Source organism: Pinus tabuliformis, chromosome 7 (genome assembly GCF_031772625.1).
Source record: "Pinus tabuliformis cultivar Carrire ecotype Pingquan chromosome 7, CPIR1, whole genome shotgun sequence".
Lineage (NCBI taxonomy): Eukaryota > Viridiplantae > Streptophyta > Pinopsida > Pinales > Pinaceae > Pinus > Pinus tabuliformis.
The window spans coordinates 1,734,565,413-1,734,588,156 of NC_142293.1; the positions used below are offsets into that span (position 1 = coordinate 1,734,565,413).

General features: G+C 38.2%; 1 protein-coding gene and 1 long non-coding RNA gene across 6 annotated transcripts in view; one reads left to right on the plus strand and one right to left on the minus strand.

The window, feature by feature from the left end:
• The window catches only part of LOC149255275 (beta-amylase 2, chloroplastic-like), a 322,686-nt gene that overhangs the window by 267,746 nt on the left and 32,196 nt on the right, over window positions 1–22,744 (plus strand). For all 5 annotated transcript variants that reach the window (XR_016267215.1, XR_016267216.1, XM_089460447.1 and 2 more), the window contains 3 exons: window positions 15,253–15,513; window positions 15,883–16,101; window positions 16,190–16,409. Coding sequence is in view for 3 of the 5 variants with exons in the window: in XM_089460447.1 (XP_089316573.1) it covers window positions 15,253–15,513; window positions 15,883–16,101; window positions 16,190–16,409 (700 nt within the window). In the remaining 2 variants the exon portion in view is untranslated. The remainder of the gene's footprint in view (window positions 1–15,252; window positions 15,514–15,882; window positions 16,102–16,189; window positions 16,410–22,744) is intronic.
• Window positions 13,890–15,244, minus strand: LOC149255277 (uncharacterized). Its single transcript, XR_016267217.1, has 2 exons — window positions 14,483–15,244; window positions 13,890–14,317 (listed from the first exon to the last, which is right to left on the minus strand). It is a non-coding gene; the product is annotated as an uncharacterized LOC149255277 (long non-coding RNA).

Genomic DNA, 22,744 nt, shown 5'->3' on the forward strand with positions numbered 1-22,744 from the left:
CACATAAAGGACCAGAATGAGAGGTCTGTCCTTTTCAACTTTGAAGTATAGGTTCGGGTCGGCATCGCTCCTTGTAGATCCCATCTTCATAAGATAGCTATCAATCCTCTCATACCAAGCCCTAGGGGCTTGCTTCAACCCATAGAGGAATTTCTTCAACCTGCATACACGTGTCTCACGATCTTGAACTTCGAACCCCTCGCGCTGTTTCACATAGAATTCCTCCTTAAGAGAACCATGCAAGAAGGCAGTTTTTACATCCATTTGGTGTAGGCTCCATCTTTGCGAAGTGGCAAGAAATATGATCAAATGGATGGTGGTATACTGAGCAATCGGTGCAAATATCTCATCATAGTCTACTCCTTCCTTTTGAGAGAAGCCTCGAGCAACAAATCTGGCCTTGAACTTTTTAGCACTCCCATCCGCTCCATGTTTTATCTTGTAGATCCATTTTGAAGTGACCACTGACTTGTCCTTGGGTCTAGGAACCACATACCAGACATCATTCTTCATGATCGACCCATATTCCTCGGTCATCTCATCCTTCCAAATTTGGTGTTTTACGGCTTCTTCGAATGTGAAAGGCTCAGATTGTACAATGGTACTCATGGTAGCTAAGTACCCTTGGTACCTATTCGGCTTCTTGCTTTCACGAAATGTCGCCCTCGGTGCAATATGTTTCTCAGCATATTCAAGAGTATTTTTGAGCCACAAAAGTCTTTTTCTTGAAGTAGAGGGCTCAAAGGAGGTGGATCAATGGGATCCATTGGACCTTCCACCACAGGCATTGGTTCATCAAACGAAGGTTCATTCTTCTTTTCTGCATCAACATCATCATTGTCCTTCCTAGGGATAGGAAGTTTTCAGACTTTCCTAAAAGCGGGATCTTCATCAAAAGTGACATCATGACTTAATTCCACTTCCCTTTGACCAGGCACATAGATTCTATATGCCTTAGAAGTTTCATTGTAGCCCACAAACATTCATTTCTTTCCAGATGCATATAGTTTGTTTCTTCTCTTTCGGCTCATGAAAATATATGGGATAACCAAAAATTCTAAAATGAGAAACATTAGGTTTATTACAGGTGAAAACTTCTTCAGGTGTCTTGAAGTCCAATGCTTGATGTTGGCATCTATTTTGAACATACACAACGGTGTTGGCAGCGTATCCCCATAAGAACTTCGGTAGACATTGGTCATGAAGCATGGCACGGGTGGCTTCTATGATAGTTCAATTCCTCCTTTCAGCAACACCATTTTGTTCAAGAGTATATTGAGTAGTGGTCTTCCTCTTAATGCCAACTTCTCTACAATAGTCTTTGAATTCATTTGACTCATATTCGGTACCATTATCGGTCCTCAATATTTTGATCTTCTTCCCTGTTTGATTCTCGACCAAGGCTTTGAAAGAGCGGAACCATTTGAACACTTCATCCTTATTCTTTAAGAAATAGATCCATGTTTTGTGAGAGAAGTCATCCACAAAAATAACATAGTACAAATATCCACCCAAAGATGTCACGAGCAACATACCTGATAGATCAGAATGGACCAATTGAAGAATATCGGTGGTTTGAGTTTCACTTGAGGGGAATGGTCCCCTTGTATATTTTCCAGCTTCACAACCTTGACAAACACCTTCATGATCTAAGTTGAATTCAGGCATACCTGTGACCATCTTCCTTACATCAGGTAAGGCTTTGAAATGAAGGTGAGCAAATCTTTAGTGCCATAATTCGGATTGAAGAGAAGTATCACAAATCATTGCTCCCAACGAACTTCCTCCAACCTAATAAGGACCTTCAACCCTGAATCCAAGAGTGAATGCATCTCTTGGGTTTCTTTGACAAACACAAACCTTCCCATCAATGAATGACACCTTGAAACCTTTATCTTCCATCGCAGAAATAGAGACCAAGTTCTTTTTCAGATCAAGTACATATAGTACTTCTTGTAAATGAAGAGTTTGACCTTGATTTAAGTGAAGAGTAACAATCCCAATTCCTTTCACGGGATAAGTGGCATTATCCCCAAGTATAATCTCCATATTCATCTTCTTTTCAATCAAGTTAGAGAGAGCTTCTTTGTACCTAGTGAAGTGCCTTGAGACACCACTATCAATCAACCAATGATCCAATGTATCCGGAGGAGAGGCAATGGTGAGCACAAAAATAAGATAAAATTCCTTTTGCTTTACAACATTATCTTCTTCATACCTGGAGTTTCTCGACTTTTTGGGAGGACGACCATTTCCATTTCGAGCAGCAGAAGCATTCCTCTTTCCTTTGTTATTGAACCTATTGTTTCTTTGATTGTCATTGCCCTTGAAGTTGTTGTTATTGTTGTCATCATCTCTTGGAGTATCCTTCTTGTGAGGACACTCTCTAGCGAAGTGACCAAACTTGTTACAATTGAAGCATCTTCCTTTTCTTCCTTCTTTGAATCTAGGCTTGAACCCTTGACCCTGATTTCTTGAACCAACATTTTTATTCTTCTTAGAATGAGCGGAGAAGGCGGTAGGATTGTTTCCATTTGAGGGCTTGTCTCTTTCCATCATCCTTATTTCTTCTTGAGTGCATCCAGCCAATAATTCATCAAATCCCAGAATCCTGTCATTGTTGAGGATGGTAGTGTTGAACACATCACATTCTCTTGTAAGGACTCTAAGTGTGATAAGAGTAAGCTCCCTGCCACCAATAACTTCTCTAACAGATAGGAGATCATTATTGATCTCGGTAATCCTCATGAAGTAGGATTGGATGGATTTTCCTTTATCCATCTTGGTGTCTTTCAACTTGTTCTTGAGAAAGAGAACTTGATTTGAATTATTTACTTCTAATGTTCCAACTAGCTTGTCATACATCTCCTTAGATGCTTCCAAATTAGAAATATAGGCAACCAAAGGCTTGTGAATAGAATCAACAATAATTTTCTTAGCTTTAACCTCACCTTCTTGTACACCATCTGATGCTGCCAAAACTAACAGTCATGATGACATTTATAAGGTGAACATTGAGAGCCATGGGCCTCCTTCACAACAGAGCATTGATTGTCATGCCATGGAATTCTTCAACACCATATTATGCTTGCTCACACCCCACTCATGCAGAGATGATGATGCACTTGGACCACATCACCTAGCCAGATATATACTTACACCAGACACTTCGCATTTGATTAAGGGCTTAGATGAGGTTTTGTCTCATCTAGGGAGACATGGGAGGGCTTGTATCATCATTCTAGCCTTCATGGATGGAGTAGCAACATGTTTGATCCAGTTGGAGACCCATGAGACCATTCACTGTGCCCCATAGCTGCTTCGGAGCACCATAGTGTTTTGCTTGGAAACCAAGGGACCACCCCCTTGGTCATGATTTTGAGAGCCCTCTCCTTCATTTTGGCACATGAGGGACATATATTGGCCTTCTAGCAGCCCTTTGCACTATGATTCTATCATTTCGGCCTCATTAGGAAGGCTTATTTTGTATTTTTGAGCTATTTGGTGGGCTTGTCACCAATTAGATTGTTATTTTGCACATTAAAGTTGTTTTTAGGGGCTCATTAGGCTAATTAGAGTAAATAGAACCCCTTGAGGCTCATATAAATTGAAGATACCTCATTTGTGTTTATCATCATCATTTGGATTTGGATTAGCTCTTGTAAAAGAATTCGGACCTGCATTGATGGATGAAGTTGGAGTTCTTTGATGCATTTTGATGTTTGGATTTCGCTATTCTTGTCTTGGAGCTTCTTTACTGCAATTATGATGGATGGATATACTCACATTCTTTTGTAAGTGCAATTTTGATGCTATTTCATTGTTGCTGCATGTCTAATGTATGGAATACATTGTGATAATCTTAATATTGTGCCCTAATGTGATGCAAAATTCTTAAAAGCACTGGATTATTGTATTATTGCATGCGTTATTCATTTGAGAATGCAAATGAATGTTCCTAAAGGTTGGTTTTAATTGTGCAACCTTGAAACTCCATCATCCTTGTTAGACGAAGTATAAATTCTTGTGTTGTTGGGTAGTTGCTTTATTAGGGCTAGCGAAAGTTGAATAGGAATCCTTGAAAAAGCGAAGTTCCTTCATCAAGGTTACTCTTGACTCTATTTCTCCCAATTGGCTAGGCATTGATCCTCATCCTAGTTGATCACACCCTACTTCTTTATTTTTCTCTCTTCTTCATTTTTCTGCCCTAACTTGGAAAGTCTCCTAGGTCCTAGTGCAAAATGCATTAGGGTGGTCCATTTGATGAGTGTTTTGGCAAGCAATTGTGTTGCGGTTTTCTCTAGGTGCCCTCAAATTTTGAAGCTCATCCCGTGGCTAGATTTGGAGAAACCTCAAGCCCTAGCTCCAATACCATTTCTCCTCTTAGGCCTCCTAGTTAGTGGCTTTTCTCGAGTCATTTACTCTTGAAAACTCGTTGGAAGTTCACCTCTCGTTGACACTTTCTTCTCATCCTTGCTTGACCTAGTCATATTGTTGATGATCATCCCAAACCCTAGGCCTGGCTTGGATTCCCTAGGTCTCTCTTGTGGTCCCAAATCTTGCATGATCACTACCTCACAAAAACCCTAAGAGGGATCTTTCACATATTTAGGAAGCTTTGATCTAGGTACACCCTTTATATTTGAGTATACTTTCATCCTAGGTTTAGGCATCCCTATAAGCCTTTCTTGGAGAGCCCTTACCTTGCACTTGAAGCAAGCAAGTCATTATCTGAGCCCTTCCTTTGAATGGGCTTTGAAAATCAATTTGTAGCTCGTCATTGATCCTACTACCCTTGCGATTTCCTTCATACCGGGACTTCTCCCATCGGTGAAAGTTCGTAAAGAGTAAGGGACATCGACTAAGGTGACAGTGGGTCTTTGTCCCATTGTTGTCATTTGGTCGAGTAGTTGTCCTTCTAGGACCCCTACTAGATTGTGTGGTAACACATACCGTCATAATTTTACATCCACTTATAATGTTTTGAAGAGCTTGAAAAACTTGTTATTGGTGGAAAGATCGGTGTGAAGGAAGATACCTATTCAATGCTATCTCATGTTGTCTCATCCTATTTCCTTTAATATTTAGGCAACAAATATTCCTTTGAAAGGCCCCTGAAGTGCATAAATACAAAATGAATGTAACAAGGGATCTCGATTTAAACCAACAAAGTGAAAATTCGTAAATTATGATTGCGGGAAACTTCTCGGGCAAGGATGAGAAAACTAATGGAAAACCAACTTGTTGATATGCACTATCTCAATAAACAAATAACATAAAAGATCTTAGAATATAGTAGATTTGCGTTTTGAGAATTAAAACAACTATACATCTTAACAATGATGGGTTGTTGGATTGCTTGATACTTCAATACACTGACCATTTTTCTTCTCCTAATTGTAGAGCAAGGTCTCTGTAAGATGCCACTAAGTAAAAAGTTTATATTTAATTAAATTAAACATTCACCCAACACCATTACAATGCCCTCATCCAAATGATGACAAAGAGACATACCATTATTTTGAAAGAGGTAGAAGATTTTATTAAAAAAAAATTGGACCACATGTACATAAAGTAATCACTCGGAATTTAAACTCCAGATTTGTGCACCCACAAACAGTCAGCTGCTCGATAAATTTGCAGAAAGGTGACCACGTCGCAGGCTTGTGAGAATGAACTGTGAGAAGTTAATGGGCTCTCGGCCCTACCTCCATAGTCCACGATAGTGAAGATCAACAGGCACCCAACGATTTGGCGCTCACTATAATGCTCCACAGTCTCTGACCACAATTCTTCAAATCTTGTGATCTCTCTCTGTTCAACGTCATGGCTTTCTCGAGTGCTCTTCCTTTGGCTGGAGGTGTGATGGACCTCTTGACACTTCAGAAATTGAGGTCTGCTCCCTTCGCACTGTATTGCAGCAAGGTTGACACTTCCGCTTCGGTAGATTTATTTAGTAATGACCCTTGCTTCTTGATTGTGGCAGTTCAATGATCGATACTCATTCCTTGGCTCCAGACAAGTCTATCATAATGATTGCAGGAGTCTGCGGTCTTACTAGAGGCCTTACTGTGCATAAGAGTTAACCTGTCGGCCTCACCAAATTCATGGATCCATTGCTCAACTCCTAATGGTTTCACTGTTCAGGATCAACGATGAGTGCGACTATGGCCTGTGTGTTATTTGGAAATTTCAATTCACAGTGTTGCAATCACTGTACTGGTGCAAATAATCGACATGTTCTACAGTTGATAATTCCTGTAGAGAAAATCCCAAGCTAATATCATTGATTCGGAAGACAAGATATGCAGGAAACCCCTTCTAAGTTAAAATCAAGAGTTGGACCAGCTAGGGTGATTAGAGGGACCACCGAAGTTGGGTTGCCGACTAGGGTGAGATCGAATCCCACTAAAGATGGGTTGAGGATCTCACCTGAAACCCTCACTTGAAAACTCGTATGGCTCTCAAAATACCAATAAAGAACACCCAAATTCCATGCTTTCTCCCGTTACTTTGTCCCTCTAAAAGTTCAATTGCTTGAAGGAAACCGCAGGCAATTACTTTGGTTGAGAGTTACCTGGGGACAAAACCATGTGCTCTATGCGTTGTTGTTATTATTATTATTATTATTTTATTTATTTATTTTATTTAAAAAAAAATTTAACTTGGTCTAACTGGGTCAATTGGTTGGGGATATTACAGTTCCCCCTACCCGAAATTGCTTGCCCTCAAGCAATTTCAATGTTGGATGTTGCAATATGTGCTCTCCTTCCCAGGTGGCATCTTTGATGGGAAAATCTTTCCATCGTACCAAATATTCTCGTATGGTCCTACTTCGAAGCTTCCTTTCTCGAACCTCCAACACTTCCTCTCTATGTTGCACAGATTCCCGAACCCGAGGGTGGGATTCTCGAACCCGTCTCGGGTTCTGTCCCTAAGTACCGGATTTGGGTACGGGTTCTTCTCACAAGAACCCATAAGAACCGGGTTTTCCAAAAAAAAAAAAATTGGGGTCTTTTCCTTTAACGGGTTCTTTGGGTTCTTTGGATTCTTCGAGTTCTTCAAAAAAAATATATATATTAAAAATTTAATTTTCAAGTAAATTTTTTTTATTGAAATTTAAAAAATAAAAAATAATAATATGATATTTATTATTAACAAATGTCAAAAACTTAAAAGTTAAAACCTAAACTTTTTACTAACCCACAGCGATCGAATTTCATTTTTGTTTTTGGTTGAGCTGTTCCGATTTACCCATTTCACATGGCCGAGGTGTCTTTGGTTCACATGCATCTATTTACCCATTTCACGTGGCCGAGGTGTCTTTGGTTCACATGCATCTATTTACCCATTTCACGTGGCCGAGGTGTCTTTGGTTCACATGCATCTTTGGCAGATACGCGCAAGAAGAAGGATCCAATTGATTGGTGGTGGCTTCATGGTGTTGATGCTCCTGAGTTGCAGCAATTTGCCATATGGTTACTTGGATAGGTGGCTTGTTTGAAGTTCCTCATCTTATTCAAAATTTGAAAATTTCTCAATTAAATATAGGAAATTAATTTTAATTTTAATTTTAATTTTTAAATTTTAATTTTTAAATTTTAACTTTTCATTTTAGTTTTAGTTTTTATTTTTAAATTTTTAATTAATTTAATGGGCTTCCCCTAATATTTCAGGTAGCTAGTTCTTCATCTTGTGAGAGGAATTGGAGCACTTATGTCTTTATTCATTTAGTAAATAGAAATAGGTTGGGCTCAAAGAAGGTAGAGAACTTAGTGTACATTCATAGCACACTTCGTCTCATATCTCGAAAAAACCTAGGGTACAAGGAGGGTCCTTTCAAGAGATGAGACCAACACATAGATGATGCTATGTGTGTGGAAGAGGAGATACAAATAGATGGCCTTATTGAGCTACCTCCAATTGCTATGAATGAGCAAGAGCCTCGAGATGAGAGTGATTCCTACCTAGAGAGCATGCTAGCTGAAGATCTAAGTGATGTTGGTGACATGGATGTTGATGACATGGCTTGAGGAAGCCATTGTTCATTAGGCTTTAGCTATTTTTATTTTAGTATTTTAAAATTTCCCAGTTCATGTTTGGAGATGCCTCAAGGCAAATTTTGAATGTAGTATGACAATGGACATATATCATGATTCATGATTCTTATTAATATGTAAACATTGAACAATTTTTTGGTGTAAATTTTGAAATTTCAATGTGAATGTTGAATGTTCAATGAAGTGCATGTTTAAATGATTAAAGTTGAAAAATATATAAATTCAAATTTCATATATATTATTAATTATAAATTTATAAATTTATAATTTATAAAATTTAATTTATAAAATTTAATATTATTATATTACCCGATGAACCCACGTACCCTGTTTCAAAAAATGTTGTCCCCGTCCTCGAACCCACGTTCCCTGGCAACATAGCTTCCTCTAGAACTAGTTGAAGATCTAAGTGATGTTGGTGACATGGATGTTGATGACATGGCTTGAGGAAGCCATTGATCATTAGACTTTAGCTATTTTTATTTTAGTATTTTAAAATTTCCTAGTTCATCTTTGGAGATGCCTCAAGGCAAATTTTGAATGTAGTATGACAATGGACATATATCATGATTCATGATTCTTATTAATATGTAAACACTGAACAATTTTTTGGTGATAAATTTTGAAATTTCAATGTGAATGTTGAATGTTCAATGAAATGCATGTTTAAATGATTAAAGTTTTCTTGTTTAAAGTTGAAAAATATACAAATTCAAATTTCATATATATTATTAATTATAATTTATAAATTTATAATTTATAGAATATAATTATTAAAATTTAATATTACTATATTACTCGAACGAACCCACGTATCGTGTTTCAAAAAATTTCGTCCTTGTCCCTGTCTCCGAACCCACGTTTCCTGGCAACATAGCTTCCTCTAGAACTAGTTGAAGATATCCCTCTTCATCTAATGGGGTTAAATCAGGTGATGATTTGACGTTCTCCCCTACCTCCTTCAAACAAGAAACATGAAATATGTTATGAATTTTGCTCTCTGCTGGAAGCTCCAATTCATATGCCATCTCTCCTATTTTTTGGATAACTCGATAAGGCCCATAGAATCATGGCTTTAACTTTTCTTCTCCTTTATGTTTCAAGGCAGACTATCTGTACGGTTGTAGTCGGAGGTAAACTACATCGCCCACTTCGAAACCCCTTTCTAGCCTTTGTCGATCTGCATATAGCTTTTGTCCATTCTCAGTTGTTTGTAGGTTATCCTTTAGTGCCCCGAGAATATCCTGACATCCCTGGATCCAATTCTTCGCTAATGGTGCCCTGCTATCTCCAAATGCTGAATCTGCAAAAGACAGTGCCTCATACCCATATAAGGCTTGAAAATGTGACATCCCTATGGACATGTGATAATTTGTGTTATAGCAATATTCTCCAAAATACAACCACTTGTCCCATCCTCTTTGTTGCCTTGTGACATAGTTTCGTAAGTAACCTTCCACCCATTTATTTACTGCTATGTCTATCCATTTGTCTGCAGGTGGTAACTTGTACTAGGAGTGAGTTTTGTGCCTGCTAACTTGAATAACTCATGCCAGAAGGCTCCCATGAACTTGCTATCATAGTCACTGACAATGGTTTTGGGCAAACCATGTAGACGGAATACTCCTTGGAAGAATATTTTTGCTATCTGAGATGCAGAGCTTCTAGAGGAAATCGCAAAGAAGTGGGCATATTTGGTCAAACAATCTACCACCACAAAGATACAATCTTTGCCTTGGGATGAGGGTAGCCCTGTAATGAAATCCATGGAGACACTCTCCCATTTTTGTTCCGAATGGGCAGCGGTTGTAACAACCCTGTCGAGTGTGTATGTTCAGCCTTATTGCTCTGACAGGTACCACATTCTTGGACATATTTGATAATGTCCCTCTTGAGTCCCTTCCATGTGAACCTCTCCCTAATGGTCCTGTAAGTCTTCAAAAATCCTGGATGTCCTGCTAGAGGGGAGTCGTGGGCTGCTTGTATGATCTTCATCTTCAGTTGGGACTCTGGTACTAGATAGATTCGGTCCTTATAATAGATAATGTCATTGACAACTCTATATCGATTGTCTAATGACTGTCCATCAAGAATCTCACAGGCTGATTGGTTCTTCGAGTATTCCACCAAAAGATGGGACTTCCAGTCTTCCACAATGTCTATGAGGGAGAAGGTAGCTAGTCTCCTAGATAAGGCATCTGCTACTGCATTGTTTTTTCCTTTGACGTATTCGATCTCGAAGTCATAGGCTTGGATCTTGCTAACCCATTTTTGTTGCCTCTCATTCAATCCCTTTTGATCCAGGAAGTACCTGAGACTATTATGATCAGTTTTGACCTTGAACCTGTTGCCCACTAGATATGGCCAAAATTTGGATAGCGTGTGCATAATTGCTAGCATTTCTTTGTCATAAATGGAATAAGAACCCTCATAATCCTGGATCTTCCTACTCTCAAAAGCAATCGGATGATGATTCTGTGTTAAAACAACCCCAATTCCTTCTCCAGAAGCATCGCACTCCATTACGAATGGATGGAAGAAGTTCGGCAAGGCTAGAATTGGGCATGAACTCATCACTTCCTTCATTCACTCAAATATCTCCTGTGTTGTCTTTGTCCATACAAAGGCTCCCCTATTAGTCAGGTTAGTAAGAGGTGTTGCCAGCTGTGAATATCCCTTAACAAATCTTCTATAATAAGTGCAAATACCCAAGAAGCTCCTTAATTCTCTTACATTTTCGGGAGTGGGCCAATTGAGAATGGATTCAATCTTCTCTTGGTGCACTTTGATGCCTTGGCCTCCGATTATGTGACCTAGATATAACATTTTTGTCATGCCAAACTCACATTTGGAGATTTTCACATAGAAACCTCTAGTATCCCCAAAACCTCATCGAAATGTTGTAGATGCTCCTCCCATGTTCGATTGTAAATCAGGATGTTGTTGAAGAAGACCAACACAAATTTGTGTAGCTGCTTGTTAAACACATGGTTCATACATGACTGAAATGTCGCAGGGGTGTTGGTCAATCCAAAAGGCATCACTAGGAACTCATAGTGTCCATAGTGGCATCTGAAAGTTGTCTTTGGAATGTCTTGATCTCGAACTTTGATCTGGTGATAACCTAAGCGGAGGTCAATCTTTGAGAAGTACTTGGCCCCCTTCAGCTCATCCATCAACTCGTTGATCCTGGGGATAGGATATCGATTTTTGATGGTCTTTTTGTTTAGTGCCCGATAGTCTATGCACATCCTTAGGGACCCATCCTTCTTCTTGACCAAAACCACGGATGAAACAAAAGGGCTTGAGCTTGGTTGAATGTGTCCTAATGCCAACAACTCCTGGATTGCCTTCTCTATCTCATCCTTATATGCTTTGGGATGTCGGTAAGGGGTAGTGATGATAGCTTGGACCCCTTCCTCTAGTTCAATGATGTGCTCAAATCCCCTATCTGGTGGTTGTCTTGGTGGTATATCTCCAAAAACCTTTTGGTGCTTTTGCAGCAATGCCATGATGTTAGGGGGATACTCCTTATGTTGTTTTGTTGGTTTCTTCTCCATGATTCGACACTCCACAGCCCATACAATATCCCCATGTCGAAGATCTACCTCCATCCTGTTGGATGTCACAATCTTGGGTGGGTATGCATGCATTCCTCTCAACATCACCTTCTTACCATCTAGACCTGTAAATGCAAATTCCAAGTCTTGATAGTTCACTGTATGAGTCCCAATTGAATATAGCCATTGAACCCCTAATACTACATGGGAGTTTGGACAATCCACAACAAAAAATTTATCTGTAACTGTGTAGTTCCCCATTGTTAGACTCATATTAGGGACTATTTTAGTGCATGGCATGTGGTTGTGCTCCTTCTTCCCAGGAATCAAAACTGTAAATCCTCCAAATTCTTCAGTTGTCAATCCTCTTCTAGCTACAAATTTTGCATCAATGAAGTTGTGGGAGGCCCCACCATCAATCAACACGGTCACCTTTTGTCCTTGTATGGTGCCCCTGACCCGAAGAGTGTGGTATCTTGGGACCCCTGTAAGAGAAGCAATAATCCCTTCCTGGGTCTCCTCCTGTACTGCCCCCATACCTTGTGATTCTCCCTAATCCGGCTTTGGCTCCTCTTCTTCGTCTTCACTTTCAGAAAATACTTCAATATAGTGGGATTTTCCCTTAGTGCACCGATTCCCTGGTGCCCAAGGTTCCTGACAAGATAAGCATAGCCTTCTCCTCCTAAGATCTTTCCTGGTTTCATCATCCAACTTTCTCTTCCTTGACGACTCCCTTTGCTGCTATCTGACTTCCTTTCCCCTTTGAGGAATAATTGGTTTGGGTAGGAATCTAGCCTTGGGTATTGCATCTTGCATATCCCTTGCTCTGCTAATTGCATCTTGCAAGGTCACGGGTTGGTAGGCTTCTTACCCAACCACGCAGGGGTTCTGACAACCCTTCTATGAACAACATGACCATCCGAGCCATTGAGAGGTCGGTGACCATTACTGCAAGCCTCTGGAACTCTGCGATATAAGATTCAACACTTCCTTGTCTATCAGAGTTGGGTTAGCTCCTGGAAGTACAACTCAAGGTCCTTCCTGTCAAATCTCTCTATCAATCTCTACGTGAATTTTGTATAAGAGATTATGTTTGCATGTCCTAGAGTGATCATCCTATGTTGCCACCATTCATGTGCTTCTCCATCAAGATGAAGCGTGTCATATTTAATGGCATCTCTCTCACGCATGGGATTAATCTGGAAATATATATCCAACTTCTGCACCCATGATCTTGCAAAACACTTTGTTGATCCATCAAAGTAAGGAAGAGTTACTTTCCCCACAACCTTTTGCAGATCCTGGTTTGGTTGAGGGCCCCCATATGTTGTTGTCTTCCTTTGTTGTTTGCTCCTCATGAAATAATAGTCATTGATGGTTAAAGTTGTTTTCACGTTGGGTGGAAACGTATCATATTCCTTCATTTAGGGTGCAACAGTGTCCGCAATTAGTGAAAAAGAGTCTTTTGCCCTGGAGAAATCATCCAAGAATGGAGGCATAGTTGATCTGCTGAATGGGTTGCTTCGAATGTTGGCATGTTCATGTGATGGACCGCTCCCCCTGAATGAGAGCCACCTTCCCCATTATTGCTTTGCAAGTTAAGTTGCCCAATCTGCAATTTGAGAAGTTCCACAATTGTGTCTTGAGTGGTGGCGATCTTTTGTAATGCATTTTCAAGCTTGGTACTTTCGTGATCACCCATCAGTTCATCTAACTCTTCTGGCTCTCCCTGGTGTCGGCTTTTCCTGGTCCTTAGCGATGATCTCTTTGTTTTTTCCTCTTGACTTATAGCCTCCTTCCTTTCGAATTGATAGCTATCCCTTTTTCTTTTTCTTTTCTTGGCATCCCACAACTGGCCAAAATTGTGGATCTGATACCACTCTAAGATGCTACTGAGTAAAAAGTTTATATTTAATTAAACATTCACCCCACACCATTACAATGCCCTCATCCAAACAATGACAAAGAGACGGACCACTATTTTGAAAGGGGCAGGAGATTTTATTTTAAAAAAAATGGAGCACATGTACATAAAGTAATCACAGAATTTAAACTCCAGATCTGTCCACCCACGAACAGTTAGCCGCTCGGCAAATTTGCAAAAAGGTGGCTACGTCGCAGGCTTGTGAGAATGAACCGTGAGAAGTCAGCTACCTCTCGGCCCTACCTCCGTAGTCCATGATCGTGAAGATCAATGGGCACCCAGCGATTTGGCGCTCACTGTAACAGTCTCTGACCACGATTCTTCAGATCCTGTGATCTCTCTCTGTTCGACGTCGTGGCTTTACCGAGTGCACTTCCTTCGGCTAGTGGTGTGACGGGCCTCTTGACACTTCAGAAATCGAGGTCCGCTCCCTTCGCACTGTACTGCAGCAAGATCGACACTTCCGCTTCGGTAGATTTATTTACCAACGACCCTTGCTTCTTGACTGTAACCGATACTCATTCCTTGGCTCCACACAGGTCTGTCATAACGCTTGCAGGGGTCTGCGGTCTTACTAGAGGCCTTACTATGCATAAGAGATAGCTTGTCGGCCTCACCAAGTTCATCGATCCGTTGCTCAACTCCTGATGGCTTGACTGTTCTGGATCAGCGATGAGTGCGACTCTGGCCTGTGTTATTTGGAAATTTCAGTTCACAATATTGCAATCACTATACTGGTGCAAATACTTCGTATGCTCCACAGTTGATAATTCCTGCAATCCCAAGCTAATATCATTGATTCGGAAGACAAGATAGGCAGGAAACCCCTTCTAAGTTAAAATCAAGAGTTGGGCCAGCTAGGGTGATCGGAGGGACCACCGAAGTTGGGCTGCCGAAGGTGAGATCGAATCCCACTGAAAATAGGCTGAGGATCTCACCTGAAACCCTCGCTTGAAAACTCGCCTAAGCTTTCAAAATACCAATGAAGAAGACCCAAATTCCATGCTTGCTCCCGCTCCTCCTCCATCGATTGCTTAAGAAAACCATGGGCAATTACTTTGGTTGAGAGTTACATCCGGAAAAGACGATGTTTTCTACGCCACCCACTCACTCACTTACCTACCTATTTATTTATTTATTATTATTTATTTTTTTAACTCCGTCCAACCGTGTTAATTGATGGGAGATATTATAGATTACTTTAGGACAAAACCATGTTTTCTAAGCTATTTATTTATTATTATTATTATCGTTATTATTATTATTATTTGTTTTTTTAACTCAGTCCAACTGTGTTAATTGGTTGGAGATATTACAGTCTCGAACTACACGCGAAAATTTGAAAAGAGCCCTTATGGTCAGGTAGGGTGAAGCTTATTACAGGTGCTTCATGGTACATGCGGTTAGAAAATCACTATAGGAAATCTTAGCCCACACAAAGCTAAAATTTCAATATTAAAACCTTTACTTAGACAAGAAGTAACATCATGACCTTGTTATCTGAGTTTTTACCATTTACGTTGATTAGACTTTACTGTTTGATATGGATTAGATTTATCATGTATACGATGAATTCAGAAAGAATAGGATATACCTGTGCTGTGGGCATTTCAACACGTGATTTGAATTATGCACTTAAAATGACAATAAAAAAAGGCGGTTTATCATGCACTTTGGATTTTAAAAGTACTGACATATTCTTCTACAGTGTTATGATAAATACATGCAAAAAGGTTTAAGGAAAGCGGCTGAAGCACGGGGTCACACTTTTTGGGCCAGAGGTCCTGACAATGCTGGATACTATAACTCCCAACCTCATGATACTGGCTTTTTCCGTGATGGAGGGGATTATAACAGTTACTATGGTCGTTTCTTTCTTCGTTGGTATTCACAAGGGCTAATCGAGCATAGCGATCGTGTACTCGGTCTTGCAAACCTGGCATTTGAAGGCACGCGGATAGCTGTTAAGGTAAGATTATCGCAGAGCTGATGGCTACAGTTGAAGTAGAATGGAAGATATTTTAAATGAGAAAATCAAAACTGCACCTCGATATCTAGTTCGGTAGGAATTGGAAGCATTGAATTGTCACTCGGTATATTATGGTATCACTTATTTTAGCTGCTCCTCACCTCTTAAAGGTTTTCATAACATCACTTGACGCTTGTTTCTTCAATTGCAATGAAGTGTATGTTCGTGAGATATTTAGCTGCTGATGTTTTTTATTTCCAAATTATATTCCAGTGGGAAAAGCTGTGCACTTTTTCATTGACGGATATAGTCAGTGTGAAGAAATAAATTATTAACGTGCGAGACTTTGTGTGTATGTACGATGAATAGGTTTCTGGAGTTCATTGGTGGTATAAAACTTCTAGTCATGCTGCAGAGCTTACAGCAGGCTTCTACAATTCATCCCATCTAGATGGATATGGGCCACTTTGTCAGATATTGAAGAAACACAATGCTACATTTAAATTCAGCTGTGTAGACTTAAACAATTTAGATCATGAACAAGGGTTTATCGAAGCAATGGAAGATCCGCATGGCCTTATGTGGCAGGTGTATACAAGCCCCATTTGCCTTTCCTTTAAAGGGTGTGATAATGATATATAATAATTTCGAGTGTTCTAATCCTTTTTCTTTTCAGGTTATGAATGCAGCTTGGGATGCTGGCATACCTGTTGCAAGTGTTAATCCTGTTCCATGTCATGATAGAGATGGCTATAATAGGATACTTGAGAATGCAAAGCCAAGGAATGATCCTGATGGGCGGCACTTGATTGCTTTTACTTACCTACGGCTGAGCCCTACTTTAATGGGGAGAGCAAACTTTTCTGAATTTGATCGTTTCGTTAAACGAATGCACGGTAAGGGATCTATGACTTTATCTATGTATTCTCAAGAAGTAGAAACTGGAGAAAAACAAATTCTTTAATTGTACTATTCCTGATTGCACAGACTGAATGATGTATCATGGTTAAGTTTATGTTTTTTTACTTTTATTATTAATAAATAGTTGGACTCCAAGAATTGTCAGCCAGGCTTTTATCTAGGAAACCTCAGCATTAACGTGATAAGTTGTGATTTACCATCTCAAATTTCTCTTAGTTTTTAGCATATGCCAAGTAACCCTAAGGTGATTAGCAAAATTCTCTCCCAAAAAAAAATGTATGGAGCACAGGTTGCGAAAAGATTGTTCTTGTTTTTTTATTTCTAAAAAGTAAACATTGGGAAACAGTATATCCCAGATGCAATGGAAACAAATTAAGAAAATTCACAACATTTTATTATAAATAAATTCAAAATTAAAAGTACAGTTCCGTATGCTATCTTGTTAAGTGAAACAGGGGATGCTCCTATTGAAGCAATTGCTATGGTGCAAGTCATAAGGTATTTAAAAAAGATTTAGCAAATGGAAGAGGGCAGATGGACTAAGGTTGTGTATATGACATATTGTGCAAAAGAAAGAAGACTTGGATGCGGCAAAATAACAAATGGTTTAGTAAATGGTGTATTTGCTTGAGCATGTGTCCCACAAATAGTAAAGATAAGATAATTATATTTATGTCCAACTAATGACCACAAAGTAGGTCAAAGGCACTGTTGAGTACACTGATGTATATACAAAGTGGGAGAACCAAACGGTCTCCTATAAAAGATACAATGCATGAAGTAAATCAACATCTGGCCCTAGCAGAGAAGATCCAGGACCTAATAGGTTTGAGGATCAGACCCATCTCTCCTAACATCTGAGGCTGAATGAATAACGCTAAAGAAACTCAACAATGTCTGTTGGCCCGATGAAGAGCCGATGGCAAGTGCAGACTGTCCACTAAATCGTGTCCTGGGGGGGTTCACATGCTGTTGAATGCTGGAGGACCTAGTCTGTCTCCCAAGAACGGATCTGAGACGGAACTGCTGTTGAGATCTTGTGTGGCAGGGTGAGGTCCCACGAATCCTCACTGATCTGGAGTCTGGATATGTACTGGTATCAATCGATCTCTTGGTGCCCCTGTCTAAAGTTAGTACCCTGAAAAATGTCGTGATCCTTTGTGTGAGGTCTAGTCTTATGGGAGGCTGAAGAATATGCGCTCGGAACCTGAGAGCCTCCTGCATATATAGGGCCAAACATCTCTAATCGGGGTACCTGAAAAAGTCGACGAGGGTCCGAGAATCTCTGAACAAGCAATGAAGCCTTCCTTTGATCTCGTAGTGGACAGGGCATCCAAGGATGAAGTGCACCTCGGTCTCCACTTCCTGTAAATGACATACCTGGTAGAGACTGTCTAGTCTATCCACCTGGTGGTCTGTCTCTACTCGAAGTCTATGAGAACCTACTCTGAACTGGCCTAGAGGAATGCGAAGAGCATGCATCCAGTGGTGAAATGTATACTGGGGTCGAACAATGAGCTCGTCTCTCAACTCCAAGAAATGCTTAGCATAGAAGGCCATCTTTGGGTGCAACCCTCCTGGAGGATTAGCCTAGGTGACCTGGACGAATTGCCTGTAGATGTCCTCCCCAATGATCTTGTTTAGCTCCTGTCTAGTAGGTAAAAGGTGACCAGGAGCATCTAAGGAATATTGGAAAGGAGGGAGACGATCCAACTGAATTCCCACTGACTCTAAAGAGATAAAAAAAGTTGTTATGGATAAGTTCCACAAACGTACTTGGGAGAAGGAGCTAGGAAGAAAGAAGAAGTACTATATTGAAGAGTTTAATCTCACTCATAATCATCAACAAAAAGCGTACAAAGGGGCCAATATTTCTTGGAGAGCCAAAATTATTATTGGTCAATTAAGGACTAATTCTCATCAACTCCATTGTGAAACAAGGCGCTGGAAAAAGCCAAAAGAAGTGTGGAAGGAAAGAATATGTATTTTTTGCTCTCCTGGAAAAGTGGAAACATAAAAGCATTTCATTTTAGAATGCGAGGCCTTCAAAGATAGCAGGTAAAGTTATGCAGATATTCTGGCAACTAGCTCTTGGGATAATCTATTCAGCGAGGGGTTTGTCGAGAAGATGGGAGTGTTTATTGTGAGACTTCACAAGAAAAATGCTGAATACAAGAACCAAATAAAAAAAAAGTCTGTCCCATAAGCTATTTTAAACCTCATAGACATTAAAATAATTTCATTTCTATATCAGAAAAGCTAAATAACAACTAAGTAGTCATTTCTAAGGGCGATAGAATTGTAAAGAGAAACATAACATTTCGTGCATCTCCTTCCGTCTTTGAACATCATTAGATTTATGACTATTAGCGTTATCTGTTTGGTTGAGTTTCGGAATAAATAAATATTTAGATTTTTTTTATAAGATTTTTTTTATATTTAGATTTATAAAACATATTTGTCAAGGTGTTAATATATTTTATGTTGTTATATATTAATGGCTTTATATTAAGAGATTAAGAATTCCATATCACTCATATTGGGTTGCATAAAACCGTAAGTTTGAATCAATTATGAATAAAGTAAAATAATAAAAATATATATTTTTTAATTTATTAATAGTTTTTTTAATTAATAAAGTTAAATAATAAAAATATTTTTTTAATTTATTAATAGCTTTTTATTAATTATAAATTAGATTTTTTTTGAAGTACAAAGTCATAATTAAAACTGAATCAATTTTTTTTATAATTTATTTTATTAAATTAATATTAAATTATATAATATTAAAATCATTTGTTAGGTTGGAAAGATTAATGATAAAAGTAAATGTTTTTTATTTCAAATCTTCGTATACATACAAAAAGATCTACTGACCAAGACTTTATTATGAAATGCATTATGCCACGGTACTTGTAAATTCTAAGAGAAGCAGAAAAACAATAAGTTAACTTAAATCATCAAGAGGGCATTACAAAAAGATCTACTGACTAAGACTTCATTATGAAATGCATTATGCCACGGTAGTGGTAAATTCCAAGAGAAGTAGAAAAACAATAAGTTAACTTAAACCATCAAGAGGACATGAAAATATCAATAGTGCCTAGAATGACTAGATTGATTGGAGGTACAGGATTTAGTTTGTGGTAGAGTTCCTCGTCAATGTTAGTCAATTTTTCATGTTCTTTTATCCCAAGTGAATAAAACTGAATATTTGTTTTTGTTTTTGCTAGGTTATGTGAGTCTCGAGATGAGTGACACACCTAAAATGTGGTTTGAGTAGCCCTGACCCATAGGCATCTAAGCTGTCAAAATCACCCAGGGATCACCTCGAGCCTAGGCCACACCAGTGCTTAACATGGCTGGATTTTTGCCCACGAAGTTTCGAACCAGCGACCTTACACCACATAGTACCTTAATAGAACACCCTGTCACCATCTGCCATACCGCTTTGGGAAAAACTGAATCATTGTTATTATCATTATTATTAACATATAATAAAATTAACATTTTTTTTGTTCTAATTCGTCTCATCTTAAAAATCACTAATATTTTTTAAAACATAAATTATTATTATTATTATTATTATTATTAATATTAACATATGGTAAAATTAACGATTTTTTTAATTCTAATTTAAGTACATAAATTACTTCAAAATTTATTTGTATTATAATTTATAATAATAATAAATTAATAATAATCTTTTTTTTAAGGTCACATTCAAGCAGACATCAAATTGATGTATGACACCTAGTTTGTGGGAGACCTCTTATTTGTGAGATAAGGGACCTACCTTCCTGTGGCGATTTCATTATTAAATCTGAGTAGGCTCCCCCATATAGCGATGTGTGGTGAGGCGGCTAGGTTCGTAGGGTGAAACCCACGAGGTCAAGGTTCAAATCACATTGAGTATATTGTCCTGCCTAGCTGGAGTCTCGGGTCTTGCCAAAATCATAAGAAATTAGTATTGGGTCTTCCTTAGATTAGGTCTGGCCAGTGTTGCGAGGGAGCGTCCCCCCCTCCCCCGAATCCCGCTCCCAATCCGCTCTCCGGGCCGGAGTGAGTCGAGAGCGCACTCCCGAAATTGATACCGAAAAGGGAGCGATTTTGGGAGTGCGCTCCCTAAAAAAAACGCTCCCGCGTTTTCGAGAGCGATTAGTGTTTTTTGCAAATTGTTTTTTGTAGTGATGTTCCAAATGCAATTTTTTTTCAAAGAAACAAATAAGTTTTGAGTGGGGCAACTTAATGATCAAGCCTATGGCCCTAGGATTGATATGCTATTCATGGTAATGTTAAATTATTAAAGTAAAAGTGACATTCTCCTTAATCTTCATTTTCATCCTTTTACTTAAATTTTTAACATTACCATGAAATAACTCGGGATGTTTGAGAGTGGTTCCGACCTCATTGGATTTCATATGGAGAAAGTAGAATTTTAGATTTCATTCAAAATTCAGTAGACTTATCAATTTTTCAGGATTTCAGGATTGCAATGTTTCCATTGAATTTTGTCATGTATTAGGGTATGGAACTCGTATTTAATCAAGAGCACCAATCCCTCTATGTACTTGATGTTAGTGACATTGGTTGTCGAACTCCTCTATCATGACCCTCCTAAAAATGTACGCATCACTCAAACAAATTCTTGACTTGACATGCTATGGTTTTCCTATCTTATGTTAATGCTTAGAGGGTGATATTAATGACAAAGATCCCTATACAGATATAGAAGTAATGACAAAGATACCTCTGGATATTAATGCTTAGAGGGTGATATTAATGACAAAGATCTCGATTTTCCAACAAGACTAAAAAATTAGACATTTCTCGAACTTTTGACGCTTTCATATTTATTATGATATTTTGTTAAACAATATATGACAATTTAAGTTTGAAGTTGGCAATAATAACTCATTAGTAATGAATTATGAATATGATGCTTCATGAAAGTTGAAAGTTGTTTCATTTCATTTTATAACATTGCATTTCATATTAGATATTATTTGTTACACTTAGCTTACAAGTACAACTTTGGTGATCAATGATGATAAATGTTATATATTGAATTTTGAAAGCTTGAAACTTTAAGATTGATGAATCACGAGACTCAATATGTTGTATGTTACTATGTTACTAACTTGTGGACGTGGTTGATGAAGATTATAACTTCTAGATGATTGTTGTCATATGGTTCAATCTATGTTTTTTTTATGTTTTTTATATCTAATTCATAATTCTACATGTTTTTGTTGACATATATGTATCAAAATATAAAAATATATATATATATATATATATATATATATATATATATATATATATATATATAAACACTCGGGGATTCGCTCCCAAACCGGGAGCTTTTGAAAATGTCGCTCCCGCACCCGCTTTCGCTCCTGCTCCCAAATAACACTGGGTCTGTCAAAAAAAAAAATCTGAGTAGGCTCCCCCATTGTGGACTTTCATTGCTAAGTCATAAATTCCTGATATACCTGGCTTATGGGTTGTTGGATATATTCTTGGGGTTATAGTGTCAGCCACTAAATTTCATCTTGGATATATCACATTACTCCAACGAGTTACAGATTTAGCATGGTGAAAAAGAAAAAAAACTAAGAAAATGTAGATACCCTGCCCTCACTACATTTGAACCTATAACCTCTTAAAGAGCACACTTATTCTTAACCATTATTTTAAATCATATATATATATATATATATATATATATATAACCCTATCTTTGCACACTTATTTTTACAATTTAGTCTAACTTATAGACAAAATGGCCTAGGCATTTTTTTCTAGTTAATTTTAACTAAAATCTGGCAGAGAGTCTCAAGGGTTTTTCAGGGTGCTGAATTCATTTATACCTTCAAAAATGTGTTTTAAACAACAAAAAATCACCATCTTACTTGAAATTATATTGTCAAATTCCAGTAACAAAAACTATTTTGCAAATTAAAGTACGTTTATTTTTCATATATATATATATATATATATATATATTAATTTATTTAATTCATAACCACATCTTTCAACTTAACTGTAAATTCTGAACACAATAAATAAATTATGTCTATGTATTTGGATTATTTTAAAGAAGCATGGAAACAACTTCGAATTTATTACTAGTGGAAATTGTAAAAGTAGCAGTGTAGAAAGAATAGGATTGAGTTGATACTATCTGCCACTGGGGAGGGACCTTTAGTCTAGAATTTACCTCTGTCATTTATCCTAGCTACCTTGTACCTTTATCCCCGGTGTGGATCTTTTCAATGCTGGGCAAGTCTTTTCAGAGTTTGTGAAC